A 20765-nucleotide genomic window follows, 5' to 3' on the forward strand; every position below is an offset into this window, starting at 1 on the left:
GTAATTGGGGGTGGAGAATCCGGATTTTCTGCCATGGTGCACGGAACCAAAAAAATATATACTTGATTTATACATACGCGACAGTCAGGAATTCAACCAGTCTCGCTGCACGTCAGGGCAGCACGAGCATCACTCGTCTGTATCCTGCAATCAGACAAATTTCGTTTGCCCTTTCTCTTTTTTCTTCCTTTTTATTTGCACTCACTTTTACAAATGCCGTTAATAGCACGGAGGCTGTCTTGCTCGTGCCTGCAACTCGCTGTGTTCGTGTATGCCGTTCTGGCCATTCTATTCCTGACAAGTAAACGCCTTGGCTATCAGTTGCCATGGAACAGCAGCAGCAGCGAAAGCCTGTTTATGCAGCATCACCGGCAGCAACAACGCAAACAGATACCCGACACCCATGCCCAGAGTCCATACTTTGCCAAGCAGCCAGACACATATTCGACCGGGCCTCGGTATAATCCAAACCAGTTTACTGTAACTTTGCCGCAGCCAGGGAACCATACAGCCAGAGTGAACGCTGGTTTCATTGTCCTAGTTCGCAACTCTGAGCTATATGGTATGCTGCAGTCCATGTACGATGTCGGTAAGTGTGAAAATTAAAAGGCTGGATGGTTTGAACACTAAAGCTTATTTACATACAACCGTATCAACAGAACAGCGATTTAACAGCAAGTTTCATTATCCCTGGATCTTTTTGAATAACGAACCGTTCACCGAAGAATTCAAGGCGCGCACTACAGAGGCGACGAGCGGAAAAACGCACTATGGCTACGTGAACGAGTCAATGTGGTCGTATCCTCCGTGGATAGACCAGGAAAAAGCCGCGCTGGTGCGACAGACCGAAACATATCCTTACGCAGACAGCGAGAGTTACCGCCACATGTGTCGATTTCAGAGGTAATTTTAACAAAATAGTAATATATGCATACGTTAAACTGTATCCCAACATTTTCCATAATTGGATTGCAGTGGCTTCTTTTGGCGGCATCCTCTCGTTCTTGAATTAGGCTGGGAATATTACTGGCGAGTTGAGCCGGATGTACGATACTATTGCGATATCGATTACGATCCGTTTCTATTCATGAAGGAGAATAACAAGCAATATGGTGTGTAAAGCCGGTGAACGACGCAGCGAAGCAGCCGTTACAACGGAATTAATAATATTTCGTAGCATTTACTATATCTTTTATCGAACACAGCGGAACGATCCCTACACTGTGGCAAACAGTCAAAGATTTTGTTCAAGAAACTCGTGCCAGAGGCAAAAATTACTTTAGCAATCTCGCCAGTGAAAGTCTCTACCGGTTCGTGACGGACGAGGAAGCAAACGAGTACAATGCCTGTCACTTTTGGACAAACTTTGAAATCGCACGTCTAGACTTGTGGCACACTGAAGCTTACCAAGCATTCTTTGATTATCTCGATAAGTCGGGAGGTTTCTTTTATGAAAGGTACGTGTATAGTTTGGGTCTGTCATCAACTTTATTTACTAAGTGGTCACAAGATGGGGCGATGCACCGGTGCATTCTATCTTTGCAGCGTTGTATTTAAGAAAGGACGAGATTCATTATTTCCACGATATTGGCTACAAACATTCGATCTATCAGCACTGTCCTGAAACCGAAAGCTTACTTCAACGATGCTACTGCGATCCGTCCACTACGCTGGGTAAATAAAAACATAGGGACAGTCTTCTTCACAGATGTAATACTAACAATTAGTTTTAGATTACACTGACCCAATGAGCTGTTTAAATACTTTCATGGACTCCTTGCGATTTTCTTCCCCACGGCGAAGATTGACGGTTGGGGATATCTTGGGCTAAAAAGTCATTTTCTTTACGAGCTTCCTCTTTGCATACAGTGCATTCTTGCATTAAACCGAGCATTCCGCCTCCTCATATCCGATGAATAATGATGCGCAATCTCTTATTTATTTAACGAGGCCTCTGATTTCCCATTTTATAAAATCGATAGCTTCCAAGAACAACGTCAAACTAGAAACTACTGTTCAGTATTGGAAGATGAACCTGGATCTAGAAAGGCTTACGGAAATCCTGGAACATCCTCAAATACTCTTAAAAGCTCTTCGATATCCTTGGCCATGTCGACATTATCTATAATATACAGTCAGAAATTGTTTGCGTTCCTTGAATTAAGAAATTGCAGCCATCACAGTATTGTCTGTTCAGCGATAAGAACTAATTATTTTTCTTACATTTTCTTATGTTTGCTGGCTTGCTACCTTCTCTCTGGGGTTTCTCGGAGATTGAGAGGGGTTGCCAAGTTATTCTCTTCACTGAGCTCAGAAGTGCTGAGTCTATCGTCTGTCATGTAGAATAATAACCAGTTTCATAGGATCTTACTTGAATTAGAGCATGGATTGATCCAACTGCTATAACTAGGCCGCATACATTACGTTGCGCTCTATCGATAAAAGTCGAGCTAATCGGATTGATGCCCAAACTCCAAAAATAAACATTAATTTTCTAGTTCACTTTTTGTTTACACTGCTCCAACGCATTGGAAGATGTTTAAACCAATCATTTTTCCGTAAAAAAAAATCGGCTCTCCACACACTCTCCCAAATCGTTATAGCCTCCAGAACGAATTGCTTCCACAGGTATTTTTTTTTTTCATTTGTTTGAGCGCTCCAAGAGGCAATAAAACGGGCGAAAATCATTAAGACCTTTCAAAGAGGAAATGCTATTATTTTTTAATAATAAAAGCTTGGTTTTTTGATATTAGATAGTAGTGGTACAGGTATTCAGTAACTGTCTGTCAATCAATGTCCATATCATCAGGATCTCGCGGATGATAGTAAGAACGCGGCCGCTCCTCCTCCAAGTCGTCATCCATCGTGCCATCAAACTCATAACTGCTTTCAATCTCATCTTCACTTGCCTCCTTGTTAATCTACAGTGCCCAGTGGTCGTGAGATCGATGTTTCAGCTACTACTCTACACTTCTCTTTTTTTTTCTCTTACCTCTTGCTCCTCCTCCGGTGTCGCATATCGCCACGTCAATTGGTTGTAGCGAACCACATCCTTTGCTGAACGCTGCGGTCTAATTCCAATCTCTCTTATATATACAGTTCGAGAGCTTGACAGGCGATGAGTTTATATACTTGCCTCAAAATAAAATCAGGTATCTGCAGTTTCTTCTCTCCGGGCTTCGACTCCATTGGGAGAACAGAATCATTGACACGGGCCTCCACGAGGTTAGTATGTTTTAGATCGATGTTTAACCGCTTTTGCTGTTGCTGCTGTTGCTTCTTTCCGTTGTCAGTCGTTTCGATGACATCCGGTTCAGGAGTTGGAGGTCTCGGGTTCCACGACGAGGATGGGGTGTGTTGTTCTGTATTGCGTGCATGCAAGCATATATCCATGTAAGAACGTTGGTCCTTTCTCGACAGGAAGGAGGAAGAAGACTCACTTTGTACATTATCGCGCAGCGACATGTTGGCCATAGCAGCCGCAAATTGCTCGGTAATGTATTTCTTACGAGCATGTTCTGTCTGCAGGAGATCGTACTCTGTCGGTGAATGCATACGTTTTGTGGTGGAATGCTCGGATCGCATAGTGTTCAGGTTGCAGTGCTACGAGGCATGACACGTTTTTTGAAATGCTGCATGAAAGAAGGCTAAAACTAAGCCCTCGTTCCGAAAAATTCCAGTTCTTTCGCGCATCCTACCTGCCTACGATGCCAGACGGTGCCATGATTCCCCCCCCCCATCAACTTTTTCGCAAGTCGATATTGCATGCTGTCTATATGTGATTTTGCTTGACAATAGATATCTGTGATGAAACATAATAAACAGGAAACAGGATGAACCAGACAAATCTTTCAAGACTAATAGATATCTTTATTGCAAGATCTTCACTGATACCGTCAAAAACTGTACTTTAACTGTTATGAAAATCACTGTAAAGTTAACAGCAATGATGGAAGATTATTATCTTTGAAGCTGCAAAGCAGAGCCAGACCTGTTTCGGGCGCGAGAATTCTCTCCAATTTCATAGCTGGCTATTTTCTGCTTTTCTCTCGCCCGTATCACGTTATAATGGTAATACCCTCTTGTTACTCTATCACGCAAAACGGCCGAGAGATTGACCTGTGCAAAATCGCTAGCCTACGACGTACATTCCAACACTTGTATACGAAAACGGTAAGAAGCTTGATCTCGCTAGCCATCGTGGAAACCATTTCTCTTTCTAAATGCTCTCTTTGCCCGCCAGCCCACGCTGAGGCTATTTGGGACGTTGCATGGTCGAAACGGACAAACTTGATTGTCACTGGAGGTGCCGACAATCTCGTAAAGTGCTGGTGAGTGTGATAGCAGCAATTTTTGCCCGTATCATGCTAAGACACACACGCGCGCGCGTTTTCGTGCGCAACAGGGACGGCACGTCGGGCGAGCTCAAGTATACTTTGGAAAAACATAGCCTCGGCGTTCACTCTGTAGATACAAACCACGATGGATCGCGTAAGAATATATACGGTGTTTCTGTTCTTACAGTCAATCGGGTTTTGTATAACATCTGTCGACATTCTAGGCGCACTCTCTGCTTCGCTGGATTCAACGATTTGCCTTTGGGATCTTGAAAACAACGGCGCGCTTGTAACATCCTTCAACCCTGGAGCTTTGCAAGCCTGGAAAGCCAAGTTCAGTCCAGATGGAAAATATTTTGCTTCTGGATCCCACTCGGGCGACTTGAACGTCTACAGCATCGAGAACGGAGATAAAGTGGCCAGCTATAGCTCTAAGAACAATTTTGCCATGTGTGTAGCTTATGTAAGTATATGAGTGTGAAGAAAAGTATGTAGGACTTCCGGATAGTTTTCTAACCACCATGTATTGCAATACTTTAGAGTCCTGATGGAAAATATCTAGCTGGCGGCGCGGATGATGGATCCATCTCTGTTTTTGATGTTGAGACCAACCAACTGATACACAGTTTACCGGGTAATTATATATCTCGCCAGAATGAGTATATATACATACTGTGTACTAACTTGCCGTATGCATATAGCTCACAACATGGCGGTACGCGACTTGACATTTGCACCAGACGGTCGCACATTGATCAGCGGAAGCGATGATCGATGCATCAATGTATACGACGTAGAGCACGGCCAGCTGGCGTCCGTTCTTACAGCGACCAATGACTGGGTATTGTCGGTCGCAGCCAATCCTGATATAAGCAAACAGCAGCTTGCCAGTGGAAGCGGCGATAACAAGATAAGAATATGGGATCTCAACATGCGGTCACTGTTGGAAATCCACGAAGATCACACAGACGAGGTAGATATAACAAACAATGCGGAGTGCTGGGTATGGAATGTCTGATATCAAATGCGCAATAGGTTTGGGGAGTTGCATGGAATTCGGAAGGCACAAAGTTAGTATCAGCATCAGCAGACATGTCGATCAAATGGTTTGCAAGCAGCGGATCTTCTTAACTTGAAGAATGAAAACAAAGAAAAAAAAGGAAATAGACAAGCGATCATTGCAAAGGGAATTAAGGGAGAAATATCTGTGCATCTGTATACATAATGAAAGAAAAAAATGTAATTATTCGGATAAGAGTTTTCGTTCTTCCTCTTCCCTAGCTTTGCAGGCATCATCAGATTCAATGTCCTTGGACCAGCCGGTAGACCTTGATTCTAGCCACTGCCGCCACTCAGCAGCTTCGTTGGTCACGTCCACTTGATCCTTCTTCCTTGCAGCAGCAGGTGGTCGAACGAAGGCATCTTCGGATCCCACAATGTACGACATGTGGTAGCTATCTTGATCGATCTTATACTGCAATCTTGATTGGACAAATATCTTGTTCAAATGTGCATTGTGGGGCTTCCAAGTTCTATTGTATATTGTCAGTAACAGTCCACTAACATACGGCTCCAGAAAGCGCTTACCGTCGCAAAAACGTTGGCTGCAGTTTTTCAATGTCAATGCCTTGTGTTGGATTTGTCCAATCCATATAGCTTGCAACATAGTTCTCATATTGATCTTGAGGTGTGCTCTCGAGCATATCGTCGTCCTTGTCAAGGAGCTGGATAGTCATCCTATTCGTTTGCGTATCCTAATTGTGTGTCAATATACTGATTATGAATGCGATGTTGGTCAAACTTACAAAATTGACTTTGTAGAGATTTTCGTCTGACCCAAGAGTCTCCTCTGCACGCAAGCGGTAGACAGAAATTATCCTTGGACAGGTAGCTTCCAAAGTCAAGTCACCTCGGAATAGGTCAACAAGCTCCACAGTCTTTTCGTCGGATGTCAAGAGTTGAATCTAGATATATCATTAATGTTGTTAGCTTAATTCGACCAAACACATCCAATTTGAAAGAATTACCTGCTTGACAATAGACTGCGTCAGCTTGTCGATTGTGAAGAGCACATGGGCCTCTGTTGCAAAGACGTATCGCGTCTTCTCTTCAAACATTGCTTGGTCAATATCTCCATCAAAGAAGCGATCGATGAGTTCCAGAATAGCCTGGTAAGCTCCATTGGATAGATCAATATCTATATAGTTTTCAGTTAGTTCCGTTAAGTGAGTACAGCAAATTTAATTATTACCATCGAATCGATTGGTATATAAGCCCAACTCTAATGCGACGGAGTTGGTCTTTTTATAACCATCGGGATCAGCCTTGGCTTTAGCATCCAACTCTTTCATTTTTTGCAGACGCTCATACATAAGCTAATCACGAAAATTAGATACCGTGCTTGCTTTAAGCGAAATAAAGAGCAATACCTGATATAATCTGAAGAAGCAGTAAAAAGACGTATTACAAAAGAAGCTGTAGGTCGTTCTCTTTTGTACATTAGGTGCTGTCGCTGCAGCAGCAGCAGCAAACAAGCGATCACCTTCAGTTTCTTCCGTCTTCTTCTCCTCTTCTTCCTTCACGCTTGGTGATCGTCGAGATTTCTCTGCAGCATCGTGCGATGCGACGTTACTCTCAACCTCCGCATCTTCCGACAGCATAGCATCTCGTTCATCGCCTGATGTCTCTTCGGTTTTAACAGGCTTGTCAGTGGTTCCGTTACCATAGTGGTCTTTTTTATCGTCGTTTGCATTTGTGTTCTGAGCTCCTTCTCCATCACCTTCTTCAGTATCTTGCTGAGTAGTGTTATCTGCACTGTCTTCCGGTGCTGGAGTCTCGGAAGAGTCACGAGGTACTGAAGGGGATTTTTCGGCATCGCCGAAGCTTTTAATTGTTTCGTTGTCATCTCCTGTGTTGCGACTTTGTTTCTTCAAAACACCTCGCAGTAGACCATTCTGATCTTCGTTGCGGTTTCGGCCGCTACGCCGAGAACAACCAGACGTCGGCGATCTGCTACGATTGCGAGGAGAGCGACTGCCATCAGCTTCGGAATCTTCAGTGTTGATCGAGCCAGTATCTTCATCCTCATCACCACTACTTTCGTCTCCATCATCCGATTCAATGTGTGCTCCTTCAGGTATAACATCGTCAACATGGAAGAAGAGTGGTATAAAGATCTTGATAAACGTCCGAACTTTTCCTCGATCACTGCTGTTGTACCCATTTTGCTTTTCGATGTATGAAAATATGATACGGGAGACATCTTTGAATATAGTGGCATCATCGAAGGAGAATAGGAGTGGATAAAGACCCTCGGGATGTGCGCCATTGTTGCCTTCGGCATGCATTTCCTCGTGAAGAGTCTCGATTTCAGAAACCAGCGATTTCACAGCCATTGCTTTCCTATCATTGCTCTTGAAAGTCAAGCCTTGATAATCTAAAGAGCGGTAGAAGTTCTTGGCGTCAACTTCTCTCCAAGTCTTGTTCCATTCGTGCTAATATTAAAGTAAGAAACATGTTCCAATTTATTTTGTTGTATCGTTCCGTACCTGTGCTTTCCTCCACTCTTCATCCTTCTGTGTCAATCGCTTTAGCAAAATTGGTACGACTTTGGCTGGATTGGAGTACAGAAGCTCGATGATCTCCTTGCCACGGTCCTCGTCGTAAATCTTCTTTATGATGCGTTCGTAGATCGTGACAGATTGTCCACCTAGACCGGGCTCTAATCGGAAGTTCTCCTGCTCTTCAGGAGTCATTTGCTCCAGTTTCTTTGCAATTGGTTCCAAAAGCGCAATGGCGTTGAGGTTAGCATCAATGTTCAAATCGTAGTCATATCTAGAAGAATTCTTGTAAGATTACAAATTTACAACCAGTATTCCCTTTTCTTACCTTTCTTCCTCAGTCCGATGCATAGCTTCTTCGTACTGATTCTTCTTTGAAGCTACAAATCCGCTATCCTCACTTGCCCAGATAGGATGAGATACATATTCATCATTGAGTACTTCCCAGCAGAGCTGATCTCTCGCAGAGCATGGTTGGTTTTGCCACTAGAATTTGGTTAGAAAATCTGAGTTGCGAATGCATATATGCAGCGTTGCATATTTTACCTCCTTTGAGACGAGACGATAACTTGGACTACTGTCAACTGTTGCGCAATGATTCAAGTCGGGTTTTGGTATTATAACAGATGGTCGTTCGATAGTCTGATCTTTCAAATCTACGGCCACCGTAGTCTTGAACCAATCAAACAATTCTCGATCGCTTCCAATGAATCCTTCCACCTGCTTCATGAGAACATCTGCGTCGATGATTTGCTGTGTATATAGGTTCAATATCTTTAAAAACTCTTCATAGGATGGTTTGTTGCCGATATGCTTGCGAATCTGCTCAAATAGCTCGATTTCTTCCATGGATATTGAAGGCTTTGCCGGATCGAAATATGCTGATGCAGGATAACCTGCAATGTAATCCTCGTCCACTCCAATCTTGGAGCCTTTCGTCCTCTGTAGACTTCAAGTTAACCGACCACCAAATATTACTAATACATTCATTTCTGATAATACATACAGTTGTGCGCTTTTTCTTTCCAGGTGGCAGATACTGGGATGAAGACATTCCTCCATACATTCCTCTTTTCGGTCCAGCTCCTAAAGTGTAGTGTTACACAGAGCCTAAGATCAGGAAAGAAGACAGTTTACAAACCCATATACGAAGGCTCTACATCGTCAAAGAATTCAGATGAAGGCTGACCGGTGATTTCCGGCAAGAATTGCTTGAATTCAAACAGTAAGTCTGGCGCACCGTTGAAAAGATATTGCACTTGTGCGAAAACCTATAAAATCATTAGAAATGATTCTGATATCCAAGTATGCCGATGCTTACCTCCTGTATTGGCTTCCGTTCCTTCTGATATGTTTGCAAAATCTCCAAGAATTGCTTGTAGGTTTCAGGTTCACTTGCATAGCGCGTCTGAGACACTTGTTAGTATGTTCTTGTTGATTCTCAGATACTGTTACGCGGTCATACCTTAATTTTGTTGACATAGTTAATTGCATGGTTAAACTCAACTGGCGCGCGGCGGCTGTTTGGACTGTCGTGATTGGAATGGACCGGCTCTTGCTGTTCATGCATTGCGATCGATGCTGGTCGTCGAGAAGTCGTAGTGCCTGATCCAGACATGTACGAGCTGTGAGCTGGTGGATGCAAAGGATGGGATGACATTGGCGGTTGCAATGGGTGAGGTCCACCTAGCGAAGGTGGATGCGGGGGAGGCATTTGCCCGTAAGGCGATTGGTAATAGGCACCATGTGCAGGCATAGGTGGAGGTTGTGGTGGAAGTGCAGACATTGAACTACTTCCATGGAGCGCATTGCTACTCTCTTGTTCTCGATATGTCTGCCCTGCACTGCGTGCTAACCCACCGCCGACGACAGGGCGGGATGTCCTCGTGAGTGTAGTTCCTGTCGGTGTTGTGACTCTGATAACATCTGGTTCATTCGGATCCGTCGAGCACTCAATGCGATATCCAGGGGGCAGAAAGGTGTTGAAGCCAGATATCAATTCTGGGTGTCCATTGAACAATATTGATACGCGTTCGATTACACCTGGGGTATCGATCCTGCTCCGCCGTCAGTTTCCGGATGGTGGCAAAATTCATTGCCCACACGCACACACACACACTTACGATTGGCTTTTGAAATCCTTCATAATATCCAGAAATCGATTATACACATCCGGTTGTGAAGAAAACTGTACTTTAACTTGGTCAAGGTACGTGAGCGCGTCCCTGACGTTTAGTGGCCGATATCCGCCATTGCTGCCGCTGTTGTTGGAAGGAGTCTGCGAAACAGTCTGTTGTTGTCTTGTACTCTGAGTGCTTGGTTGTCCAGAGGGTGGAGGTGGAGGACTGCTTGCGCCAGTCCTACCAGCACTCATTGTTCCATTATCAGCATATGGGGAAGACGCTGACGAAGGGGTACCGCCGCGTGGAGGAATCGGCGGCAGGGAAGACTTGGCGGAGCTCATGATGCTGCTTCTATGAGTTTTGACGGGACTCGTCATTGAAGAAGGCGGTGGCAAGGAAGGCAGTCCCTGTGCTGGTGATTGTGAAATGCTTGCGTATGTGGGTCCAGACGTTGCCAGCGTGCTGGAAGACGCTATTGGCGAGCTGTGGTATGGGAGATCGCTTAAAGGCGGGGGTGGTAAAGGCCTCGAAGTTCCAGCAGAACCTGGTCGAGGAGGTCCACCTGGCGAAATTAAAGGCGGTGGAGGCAGTTGTGGAGCGTAAGGTGAGACTGCTTGTCCAGAAGAAGTAATGGGTGGTTGTGAAAGGGAGGTGCTGCTGGGTGGTCGCCTACGAATCGCGGACGCGACAGTGAAGGTGGAGATAAGACCAGTTAAGTTCTCTCGCTCCAGGTATACTCCTGCTATGCAAGGATTGGCTATGCTTACCGCATGTTTGGTGGCGGCTGTATAGGTGAGGACATTGTGGTTGGAAAAGAGGTGCTTCTGAAAGTCTGAGCTTTGCTCCCGCTTCCCTACTCCGGCGCCGACCAGCAATCAAGCCACTTAAGTTCTCCAGATACCTGTGTTACCTTCCCAGAGCACACCTTTCTCTGAAACTCGATGGCAAGACCATCGTCGCCTTCGTCACCGACATCACCGCTACCGTCCACGAGTCCTCCACCATGGCATCCCATTTTGAAAAAGAGTTACAGCCGAAACTTCCTGTATAGCGACGAAGCAGGTACGTTTCTTTCCGCTGCATAGTTTTCAGTCGCGCGACTCTGATAGACAGTGGATAGTCTACCTTTCCATGTCCAACATAAAGCGCTCTGGTGATGTGTCTATGCACTGTTTACAATTTCAAGGCTTTCTGGAGGAAGATCCACGCTTTATCGAATTCCCGTTGGCGATGAATGACAACATTTTGATGGGTGATATCAAATCAGACCCTAACGCCAGGCTTAGCTGGTATGAACTATCCCATGCTAGGATACAATTTATGACTTACTTTAACAATAGGACTATGCCTAAAACTAAGGAATACTTTAAATTTTCGGGCAAGTTCTACATTGCGTCTGCCCCGATCCAAGTTACGCGCTTCCCACCTCCCAAGATACCATCAAGCGACCTTGCTGCAGCCGACTTTTGGGAAAACGAGCGTAAAAGGCGATGGAAAGCACTGAGCGATCAAGAAAGAGCTGTTTTCACCTGGCCTTCCAGAGGCGAGGTACCGAAAGCAGATCGCATCGCATTTTCATGCCAATCATTAGGCAATTTAGCGGAGAAACAAGAGTCAGGACGCTCCATTTTTGGAAGTCTGACCTCCCAGAAACCGAACGATTCCCTGCAGGTGGTGCATGATATTGCAATGGACAATTTTTGCCTTCTAGTCTACAGGATCTCAGAAGTCGAATATTTCGATTACTCATCTTTCCCTCCAAGACGAACGGTAAATATAGAGAATGCGAACCACAATCCTCCATGTGATTTCATGCATAACAAAACTTTGGTAGATTTATACCTACTCTCTCAAAGACAATCAATGGCTAGTGCAGGATGCGAACCCTTGAAACTTATGTACAATATGTCTCTATACTAACTTATTTGTTTGAATATATACGATAAAAATAGCATTTATATTTATTGTATTTCCAGAGCGTCTTGACTGCCACGGACAACGAAACTGTTAGAATATATCCAACCTCCGCGATAACAAGTGCCACGATTTGTACTTTCTCCATCCCTGGTTCATGGAGGGCTTTAAACGATCCAAAATTTCAGCAGAATCCGTGCAGATGCTCCTGATTTCTCATCATCCTCCTACAAGAAGATACTACCATCAATATCATTTTACGTTACGCACTTCCTCCTCCTTGGTTTAGGACAATGTAGCTACAGAATCAAGAATTTTTTTCTGTGCCGCGTATAGGCAGGACCAAAAAGGTTGGTTAGGAAGTCAAATGCCGGATCTATATTCTTCCGAAATAGGCATGTAAACCTCCGTATGGATGTCCGTGACACAGTGGCAACCTGAAGCTACCATGTAAACAGGAAAGTGACAGAACTTCTTTTCTGTTGACATCGTAGCACTCCGGCGAAGCATTCATCTCACAGAAATGAATAAAATGGTCGCGAAAGCGAAAGCACGTTGTCTGGACAACCTCAGAGGCGAGATGCATTTTGAACGCTAACGATATACAGAGAGAAACTGATCGTTTATTAATACATTTTTGTGGCGAAGCAGATATTGTAGGTGGTGGTATCGCTTCAAGATATGTTCGTTAGAGAAAAGCAAAATAGTACGATATATCAGAAACTGAACAGAAAAGAAAAGAACAAGAGAGATTAAGAGTGCTAACTACAATATTACAGTAATGGTGGTGGTGTTACTTGTCTTCTTTTACGGACGTTGCAATGCGGTTGCCAACGCGAACCTGTAGTGATCGTCGTATGAGATTTGAGTGCGTGTAAGCGTTCGATAAATTGCTTACCAAGGTCTCCAGCGCCTTTTTCGAGTTTTCCAAAAGATCATCGTCAAACGTCATTGTATCCTTCTCCCACAAGACAACCAAAGTGCTGCCTCCGAAAGCAAAGTAACCGAGTTCATCGGTTCTTGCCAATCGATCGCCCATTTTAGCCGTCAGTATAATCGATCCAACCATCATGGCACCGACGCATACGACCGCGACCTTTCCAAATTCATCCGTATCCATATGCACAATGGCACGCGCATTTTCACCGTAAACATCGAGGCTAAGCACCAGCGTTAATTACATACCTTGTTTTCCTCAATCGATATTGCAACTTACGTAGTTCGTATAGCCATTGGGTTTACTGTGTAATAATTACCGCTTATATACGTGATCTCTGTAATAACACCATCCACGGGCGAGTGAAATCTGTTGCGGTTCCGAGTTATTACCATATACACAGTGTTTTCGTGTAGATTTTGCTTACCTATGATAATCTTGTGGAGCAAGGCGGAATATACCTAGCGATCCGCCGTAGAAGGCCTTTGCTTTTTCTTCATTGCCTAGCAGCTTGTCTACGCTAAACTCTAGACCCTTGATCCACAAGCGGGTGGCATCATCGATGGTATCAAATGCCATCATACGGCAGTCTGCAGGGCTGACAATGACACGTGGGTTATCAGGGTGTTCGCATGGTCGTGCGCCCGGTTTGAGCTTGCGGTAAAAAAATTGATTGAAGGTCTTGAAATTTTCTATCGGTTCAAGGACTTCACTCATATCGAGTTTGTGGAACTTTATGAATGGTAGAATCTCGCGCGCTGACAATGGTGAGTCGTATTTTTTGCCTTGCTTTATCGTTAAATTGGTCAAAATGCGCTGAGCTGTGATAAAGGAAATATATCAGCATCTGTCAACATACAACGGGATGATGGTGCTTCCATACCTGTTTTTGACTGAATTCCAGTTTTCATGCCCTTGTAAAGGAGTCGCATACCCAGACGCACGTAAACGCTCATCCTTTCTTCAATCAATTGGCCGCTAAGTCTATCTTGGACGATAATATTTGCATTGTCCTGGCCACGCCTTTAAGTGTCATTGTAAAAGTTCATGAGGGCTAACATCGAAACCTACCCGTCCCAGCTGGTACCGACCGTATCCGACCTTGCTCACTAACTTGACAAACCATCTAAAGAATCCAACTTAAAAAATCGATCTGCCAGAGGCTGACTTGTTTGCCTACCTTCTCTGCGCATAGGCCTCGGTGACAAAGTTGCCCATGATGAAACGGTCGACTGTAGTCCAATCGTTAGCAGCACATGTAGCAACATGTGTAACAATGTCCATCTGTGCTCGACGTGACAAGTTTGGCCGATGGCAGATCGGGCACTCTGCAAGACGTATGACCTTTTCGTTCGAGTGATCTTCACGCCTATGTCCTTCCTCATTGCTAGGCGTCAAAGTGCCTTCTAGCGGCCGCTGCTGACTGGATACGCCTGCATATTGTACGCCTTTTGCCTCTTCTAGAATTTCATCCATATCTGCATCGTCCGATGGTGAACCAGAACTTGCCATTGGTTCTTCTTCGTCATCATCATCGTCGTCGTCGTAAACAAGAGAGTAGTATTCATCTTCATCGTCGTCGGTCAAGCCAGGTTCAACATCCTCAAAATCATCCGATTGTATGCTCTCTGTATCTTCGGCATCGGAAGAAGATGAGGAAGAAGAATCTGCCGCAGCGTCGCCGTGGCCATCGACCGAGATAAGTTCTCTGCTAGGGATTCGCATGGCAGGCGTGGGCGCACGATCGATCGATAGCATGAAGCTTTCGAGACTCTCGACAAGCTCTTCCATTGTCAACTCGTCCGTCTCTGGATCTTTGCCGTAGTGGGACCAGAAACCGTTCAGCGTATGCTCTGATATAGTAGATCCCAAACTTTCCAGCATAGATTGTACTTCGAGGCGACTCAGAGATCCGTCTCCGTCGATATCATAGGTCTTTGCAAGCGCAACCCAAAACATCTTGCGCATTTCCGGGTATGGCACGAATTTAGCGCGGAAGGTAAGCGTAGGATAGAGCTTGTCCTGCCATTTGGACTTGTTGACCATTTCCAATGCAACGGTATGTAGTCCCATATCTGCCTCAATTGCTTCTGCGGGTATCTCGGTGGCGATAATTTTTTCCGTGGTATCATGAGATTCCTTGATTATATCCATAATCGGAACCTCTCTCCAGGCTACATAGTCATTGTTCGACAATCTATCGTGGTCGTAAATTGCAAATTTGAGCTTGTAGTTGCCCTCATGCCGTCGCACATGGAAATACAATTTCTCGTTCCATGTAGGGTTCAAATTGTGCCGAACTGTTCGTGTGCGGAAGGTATGCGTGCCGTACGAAATGATAACAAAAGGATCCATATCAAAACCTGTCCGAGTCACTGGAGTACAATATAAATGCTGGGAATTGTGACGAGAACACTGTACACACTTACTATTTCTTTCTGGTGGCAGATCATTAGCGTGCGATACTTCCAGAAACATCACACCAACGACGTCCGAGTAAAATCTGGCGACTTGGGCAGAGCGACTCGTTCTTCTTCGCAATCTTCTGGGGACTATGCGGCGTCGTCTCCTAGTAGTACCATCCGCTGCTGCTTTTGGAGATGCAGAGTTTGACTGTCTTCTTCTGAAACGTCGCCGGCGACTGCGCTGTTTGAGGTCCTGCATATTTTCAGGGCAGCTTTCCGACGGTGTGATACGAAGATTGTCGACGTCGGATGGGAGTGAGGACGAGCTCTCATCAGCTGTTTCCGTGACATTCAAACCGTATTGCAAACGCATACTATCCAAAAATAGTTTCCATAATTCGCGTAGCTTTTCTTCACCGGGTACGTCATCTACAGCGGCGCTGTCGTCTGATTTGTCTGGCTGATACACCAGACCTATCTTCATCTCCACTCTGCCAAATATATCCTGGAATGTGTGCGATTCGTTTTCTGATAGGTCGGTCTGTTGTTGTTGTTGCTGCGATGCTGCCCTTTTGCGGCGCAGGCGAAATTGACGTCGACGTCGACGTCGACGTCGCTGACCAGCTTCTCGGAGAGGATACCATTTAGCCTATTATTCGATGTGTGACAACCCACGCCAAGAGGAGAGTAGGGTAAAACGGCAAAAAATGTTGTGTTAGAAATAATTTTGTTGTTCCGCTAAATGTAATACAATTCTTGTTTGCAAACCTCATTGTTGCTAGCGTCGTAAGCTACAGTGTCGTCTTCCTGGAAAATATCCTCAATTGGGATATGCACCTGCCCGATAATGACAGATTTGAACCGATCCTTGGTGCAGACTGTCAGGACGAGCCCATTGGTCAGAAGAATCTGCTGCCGTTTCCTGCTGCTCCGGGATCCTGTGCCTGCTAAGCAAACGTCAAATGTGCATTCCCAATCTGGGTTTTCGGTTTTCCGGACGACTTGGGTGCGTTGCCGTCGTCCTGCGCAGCTCAGGATTGCGTATGGATTGATTGAGTTTTCCTAACAACGCAAGAGTTAATCGCTGCGCATAATATTTTTTCCCATGCAAAGTAGCAGCATGCATCATTGCCCCCCTAACCCCCAACAGGGAAGCAACACAGACGAAGAGACAAGCCCACTGCACCCCACCACCCTAAATTGGATAAAGTTGCCTAAACCTAAAATAGACTCACCTCAACATTTGCAGCCAGATGACGGCCACGCTGGACAGAAACGCGCAAAACGAGCCGCGATAGAGCCATTGCATCCAAAGATGAGATATCCAGCTGAGAGTACGCTGTAGGCAGCTCGCTCTGGGGCGTCTGCGATGTCGTCGTCTCTGAAGAGCTCGAGTGAGGTTGGGCAGTTGGATAGTGTCCCGATGGAGATGGCGGTGATCGCGATGGTCTTCGAAACAGTTTGAGCCCGGAGCCTCGGCGCTGGAACAGCTTGAACCTATGCCTTTGCTGCGAGGGGGTTACCTCTGAAGAGTCGCTCGAAGGCTCCGAGACTTCTGGTACTTTCTGGGTTGTCGACATACGATTCGTGCTTAGAACCCGAAATGGATAGCAAATATGGCGGCTATTTCTTTTTTTTTCAACTGCTAAAGCCTATGTGACTCTAAACTATCCTTAATACGCTGCTTCGATCGAGGTTTTTGGTATAGTTGATAGATAGACAAACGAAGGAAGAAACGAGAAATTTGTCCAAATGTTGTTGTGGTGTTGCTTGTTCCACAGACTCCGATTTTTTATTCACGCTGGCGCTATGCCGCGAGCCATTTATTCATACAAGAGTACCCAGTGAAATCTAAAAATTGCAACCGCCGTTAGCTCTCTTCCATATATTTTCTCACATATATTTTATAGAGTTGTATACTGACCAAAATTATCGTCAATGTTGCATGTACATTTCTTTTGCATGCGGCGGTCAAGCGGGCAATGCATAAACGGGTCGTGGCGATAACCGATATCGTCAAAGAAATGCACTTCTGTCTTGTTCAAGAACATGCTAACAGCAATTGAATGCACAGGTGCATCACCCCATCTAAGCCAAGGCATTAAAACGTCAGGTATAAATCGGTAACATAAAAGACGCTATCACGCACCTTTCGTAGAAAAAGCCGCCCGCTTTGTCGAGGTAATCAAAGTACGCGCTGTATTCAGGTCCACGCAGAAAATTGAGGTCTCCAATCTCAAAATTGCTCCAGAAATGGCATAGATTGTATGATTGTCCGTTATCATCAGAAATAAATCGCATAATGTTGTTCTTCGGAATCATCTGAGGATGCTCTGCCATGAATCTACGGGTGGTTTCCCACAATGTAGGAATAGTTGATTCGTATTCTAAAAGTGAAATGGTCCAGCCTAGTAGTTTCCAGTCGAATCAGCCCCTTGTATCATTTATGCACGCTATTACATCTGTTGCAGTTACCATATTTTTTGTTGTTTTCTTGCATGTACAGGAAAGGATCGTAGTCTAGATCGCAGTAGAATTCTACTCCAGGCTCGACTCGCCTAACGAAACGTTTTTCAGGAACCGTTTTTTCGAACACACAAAAGAGATTCTATAAATTTTTACCAGTAGTAATCGTACTGCTCCATTAACGGATGGCGATAGAAGAATCCGCTTTCAAACCTGCACATGTGCCGATACGACTCGCTATCTCCGTAAATGATTCCCTGGTTGCCCATCTCTTGCCGCACCTGCGCGGCCTTTTCCTGGTCTATCCAGTCGGGGTAACTCCAATGCTCGCGAGGTATCCGTCCTGTGTGTGACATACAATGAGAATGATTACATCCAACCTGGGGCATGTTTATATATCCACACTTGATTACCGTATTGTACTTTGGCTTTTGTCAGCCCTGCAGTCAGTTGCTTGAACTCGTCGGTAAACTCTTCATTGTTCAAAAATACATAGGGATAGTTGAACTTTCTATTGAACCGGGCTTCCAGCTGCTGCATTGTTTTCCGCAGAGCGTCCAGTTCTGAATTCCTTGTCAGTATAACAAATGCTGCACGAACGCGGTAAGGGTTCTCCCAAGGTGCTTGATCATCGTCTGTGCGCAAATCTTCTGTTTCCGATGACGAGTGAATTTCTTTTGACGTTGGTGTGCCTAGCTGCGATTGACGTATCCGAAATGGTGACAGTTGCAGGCAAATTAACAAAAGCACTACGGTGAGGAGAAATAGAACAGATTTTCGCTGGCTGGGCGAAATGAAGGACATTATGTGCCTCGAGCAGCACCTGGTGGAAAGTCAGGTTCTCTTTTTTTCGCTGCTGCTACTGCTGCTGGGTTGTGCAACCAATTTCGGGGTAAATGGCGGCGATCCCAAATCTGTAGATCACTTGGACAATGAACTGTGATATATCATCAACAAGTTTATTGATACATTTTTTTGAAAAAATCTTGTGTACATATGACTCGAAATGCTTATATACCATACAAAGCAGTCTTCAAAAACTTCTTCGATTTAAGGTGATTGATTATATATGATTGCGAACAATGATCGATTTCTCCCAAGTTTGCTGTCCATATTCAGACAATGACTAAACTGACTTGCTGAAACGAGAGTCTGACTGGCATGATTGCACGTCAATCTAAAAGGGAGCGGGTGTAGCCGATGCTTTTTTATTGACATCGTTTTCTACTATGTTGATTTCATTAACTACGCAGTTGATCGGGAGCCTTGGGCTGTTGGATCTTGGCTTGGATATTTTACAGATTCGCCGGTAGCTTTGACAGATGGTGGAGCTGGTATCTGCATGGAACCCAATCCCGTTGTTGCAGTTTGTCCTAGAGTATAGTATATATTTAATTGCGCGCGCAATTTTGAATTTTCTGCATATTTTCAACGTTACCGTCGGCCTGCTTTGCTTCAGCTGCCTTTGGGCCTTGCGGTCTGGGCTTTCCCCAAGTAGCCCGTAACGATCGCTCTTTAATCTTCAAACCGGCGTCTTCAATGCGCTCAGCTGCTATTTCAGCAGATGCTCGGGTGGCAAAGTTGACGAACGCGCATTTGGTTTTGTGCATTATTACTACTGACTTGAGTTTACCATATTGTTCAAAGTATTCCCTGGAAATTGAGTGTGAGATGAAGTTCACACAATCGATATTGCCGTTAGATGTTTACCTCAAATCTGCTTCGAGGATATCTTCTTCAACTCCAGTAATGAACAACGAAGTCTACGTAATACTTGACTTAGTAATGACTCCCATGCTTATTCACAGTCTTGCTTACAATGGTCTTATCAGCTGGCGGCTGGAGAGGCGATGATTTTTGGATCCTTCCAAGAAGCTTTTGAGCCACGGGATCGTTTTTACCATGGTAACGATCCTGAATGTTTTGCTGCGAGAGTGCGGAGTCGCCTTCTGAAGGCATCTCGTGTCTAACAATGCAAAGTTTAAAACGTTGTGCGCTCTGCCGAATTCCCATAGACCCGCCTCACCTGTAAGGACATTCGTTTCCTCGCTTGCATTCGCCTTTAACGAAAAAGCTGCAAATATGGGAGCGATTACGTCTGTAATAGGGTTCGCTGCGTGCTAGTCGTCGAAGGATTTCTTTGTGTGCTGGAGACAGTCGTGATGGATCGTATATGCTTTTATCGTCCTCGAGCTAGGTAATAACGATCAGTTTTCCTAATGCAAATTAAGTTGAATATATGCAGAGAGACATTACTTTTCCAGACATATTTTGTGCGTAATACTGGCGGTTTATGTCACTGTTAGGTGCTTCCTGTTCCAGCTTCAAAGCGCTATCTCGGACTTGCACGGGAAGACCTGTATAATTATCTATCAGTAACCTTATCCACTCTCCATTCAATTTGAAAACTCACCGTACTGTAGATCCAAAATACAAGTTTGGCATACATTCTTGACTTTGGCACAGACTTGACAGATCTCTGTCTTTTTATATCTCATATTTGTACCAGGAAGCCATCGAAAGACTGTGAACGGTCGTGAACAAATCTATCGCAATCACATTAGAAAAAAATGCCAATATACAATTGTGACTCTGCAGCGCTTGCTGTACCTTGCATTCTTTTCCAAACGATTCTTTGGTCTACATAGTTTATATCAGCATGAACTGTATTGACCTTTTCCTTCTGCATTGTTTCTTTACCATTCGAACATAGGGATTGTCGCCTAGACACGTCTCGCACACGATCGGGAATTCCTACAGCAATGTCAGCAAGAAGAAATCATTTAAAAGCTCCTACAACGTATAGCCACGTACCGATTCTTCCCATCCTTGTTTGTTTGGATCAGCCTTTGTTAAACTCATCGCAAGATTTCAATGACGATCAGAAACTGTTGTCGAAAGTGCACAAAATGCGGAGCTTATTTTAGGTCGAAGCTGGACGGTTCTGTGCTTCTTACAGCTGTTATTGCTGATACGCAAGTTTCTTTTGATCACCATTTATCATTGTATTTGCTCTTTACATT

The 20765-nt window shown here is 44.7% G+C and overlaps 8 protein-coding genes across 8 annotated transcripts; 3 read left to right on the forward strand and 5 right to left on the reverse strand.

The window, feature by feature from the left end:
• Positions 1 to 213: 213 nt before the first annotated feature.
• Positions 214 to 2128, forward strand: VTP01DRAFT_1850 (uncharacterized protein; the record flags this gene model as incomplete). The annotated part of the gene is made up of 6 exons (XM_069380246.1): positions 214 to 589; positions 660 to 903; positions 976 to 1112; positions 1178 to 1457; positions 1511 to 1674; positions 1983 to 2128. The coding sequence occupies 6 exons, from the start codon at positions 214 to 216 to the stop codon at positions 2126 to 2128; spliced, it is 1347 nt and encodes a 448-aa protein (XP_069238274.1).
• Positions 2129 to 2786: 658 nt separating this feature from the next.
• VTP01DRAFT_1851 (uncharacterized protein) lies at positions 2787 to 3585 on the reverse strand (the record flags this gene model as incomplete). Its single annotated transcript, XM_069380247.1, has 4 exons — positions 2787 to 2921; positions 2993 to 3071; positions 3137 to 3362; positions 3441 to 3585. 4 exons carry the CDS (start codon positions 3583 to 3585, stop codon positions 2787 to 2789), a joined length of 585 nt encoding a protein of 194 aa, XP_069238275.1.
• Positions 3586 to 4068: 483 nt separating this feature from the next.
• VTP01DRAFT_1852 (uncharacterized protein) lies at positions 4069 to 5468 on the forward strand (the record flags this gene model as incomplete). The annotated part of the gene is made up of 8 exons (XM_069380248.1): positions 4069 to 4071; positions 4137 to 4173; positions 4244 to 4331; positions 4406 to 4491; positions 4562 to 4800; positions 4878 to 4971; positions 5039 to 5310; positions 5373 to 5468. 8 exons carry the CDS (start codon positions 4069 to 4071, stop codon positions 5466 to 5468), a joined length of 915 nt encoding a protein of 304 aa, XP_069238276.1.
• Positions 5469 to 5580: 112 nt separating this feature from the next.
• On the reverse strand, positions 5581 to 10822 carry VTP01DRAFT_1853 (uncharacterized protein; the record flags this gene model as incomplete). Its single annotated transcript, XM_069380249.1, has 15 exons — positions 5581 to 5869; positions 5925 to 6091; positions 6143 to 6301; positions 6365 to 6534; positions 6589 to 6712; positions 6767 to 7831; positions 7886 to 8171; positions 8226 to 8383; positions 8444 to 8839; positions 8904 to 8983; positions 9039 to 9168; positions 9219 to 9305; positions 9363 to 9954; positions 10021 to 10689; positions 10788 to 10822. 15 exons carry the CDS (start codon positions 10820 to 10822, stop codon positions 5581 to 5583), a joined length of 4407 nt encoding a protein of 1468 aa, XP_069238277.1.
• A 139-nt stretch (positions 10823 to 10961) lies between these two features.
• Positions 10962 to 11911, forward strand: VTP01DRAFT_1854 (uncharacterized protein; the record flags this gene model as incomplete). The annotated part of the gene is made up of 4 exons (XM_069380250.1): positions 10962 to 11082; positions 11141 to 11309; positions 11361 to 11790; positions 11855 to 11911. The coding sequence occupies 4 exons, from the start codon at positions 10962 to 10964 to the stop codon at positions 11909 to 11911; spliced, it is 777 nt and encodes a 258-aa protein (XP_069238278.1).
• Positions 11912 to 12727: 816 nt separating this feature from the next.
• On the reverse strand, positions 12728 to 16856 carry VTP01DRAFT_1855 (uncharacterized protein; the record flags this gene model as incomplete). The annotated part of the gene is made up of 10 exons (XM_069380251.1): positions 12728 to 12775; positions 12833 to 13094; positions 13151 to 13240; positions 13299 to 13692; positions 13755 to 13884; positions 13943 to 13997; positions 14052 to 15246; positions 15301 to 15925; positions 16045 to 16338; positions 16512 to 16856. 10 exons carry the CDS (start codon positions 16854 to 16856, stop codon positions 12728 to 12730), a joined length of 3438 nt encoding a protein of 1145 aa, XP_069238279.1.
• A 227-nt stretch (positions 16857 to 17083) lies between these two features.
• On the reverse strand, positions 17084 to 18546 carry VTP01DRAFT_1856 (uncharacterized protein; the record flags this gene model as incomplete). The annotated part of the gene is made up of 6 exons (XM_069380252.1): positions 17084 to 17127; positions 17201 to 17364; positions 17426 to 17684; positions 17752 to 17834; positions 17899 to 18085; positions 18156 to 18546. The coding sequence occupies 6 exons, from the start codon at positions 18544 to 18546 to the stop codon at positions 17084 to 17086; spliced, it is 1128 nt and encodes a 375-aa protein (XP_069238280.1).
• A 441-nt stretch (positions 18547 to 18987) lies between these two features.
• On the reverse strand, positions 18988 to 20604 carry VTP01DRAFT_1857 (uncharacterized protein; the record flags this gene model as incomplete). Its single annotated transcript, XM_069380253.1, has 10 exons — positions 18988 to 19115; positions 19181 to 19395; positions 19453 to 19505; positions 19561 to 19708; positions 19769 to 19935; positions 19999 to 20099; positions 20156 to 20288; positions 20353 to 20382; positions 20443 to 20496; positions 20557 to 20604. The coding sequence occupies 10 exons, from the start codon at positions 20602 to 20604 to the stop codon at positions 18988 to 18990; spliced, it is 1077 nt and encodes a 358-aa protein (XP_069238281.1).
• Positions 20605 to 20765: the final 161 nt, after the last annotated feature.

This window comes from Rhizomucor pusillus (assembly GCF_041956525.1).
Source record: "Rhizomucor pusillus strain CBS 183.67 unplaced genomic scaffold VTP01scaffold_11, whole genome shotgun sequence".
NCBI lineage: Eukaryota > Fungi > Mucoromycota > Mucoromycetes > Mucorales > Lichtheimiaceae > Rhizomucor > Rhizomucor pusillus.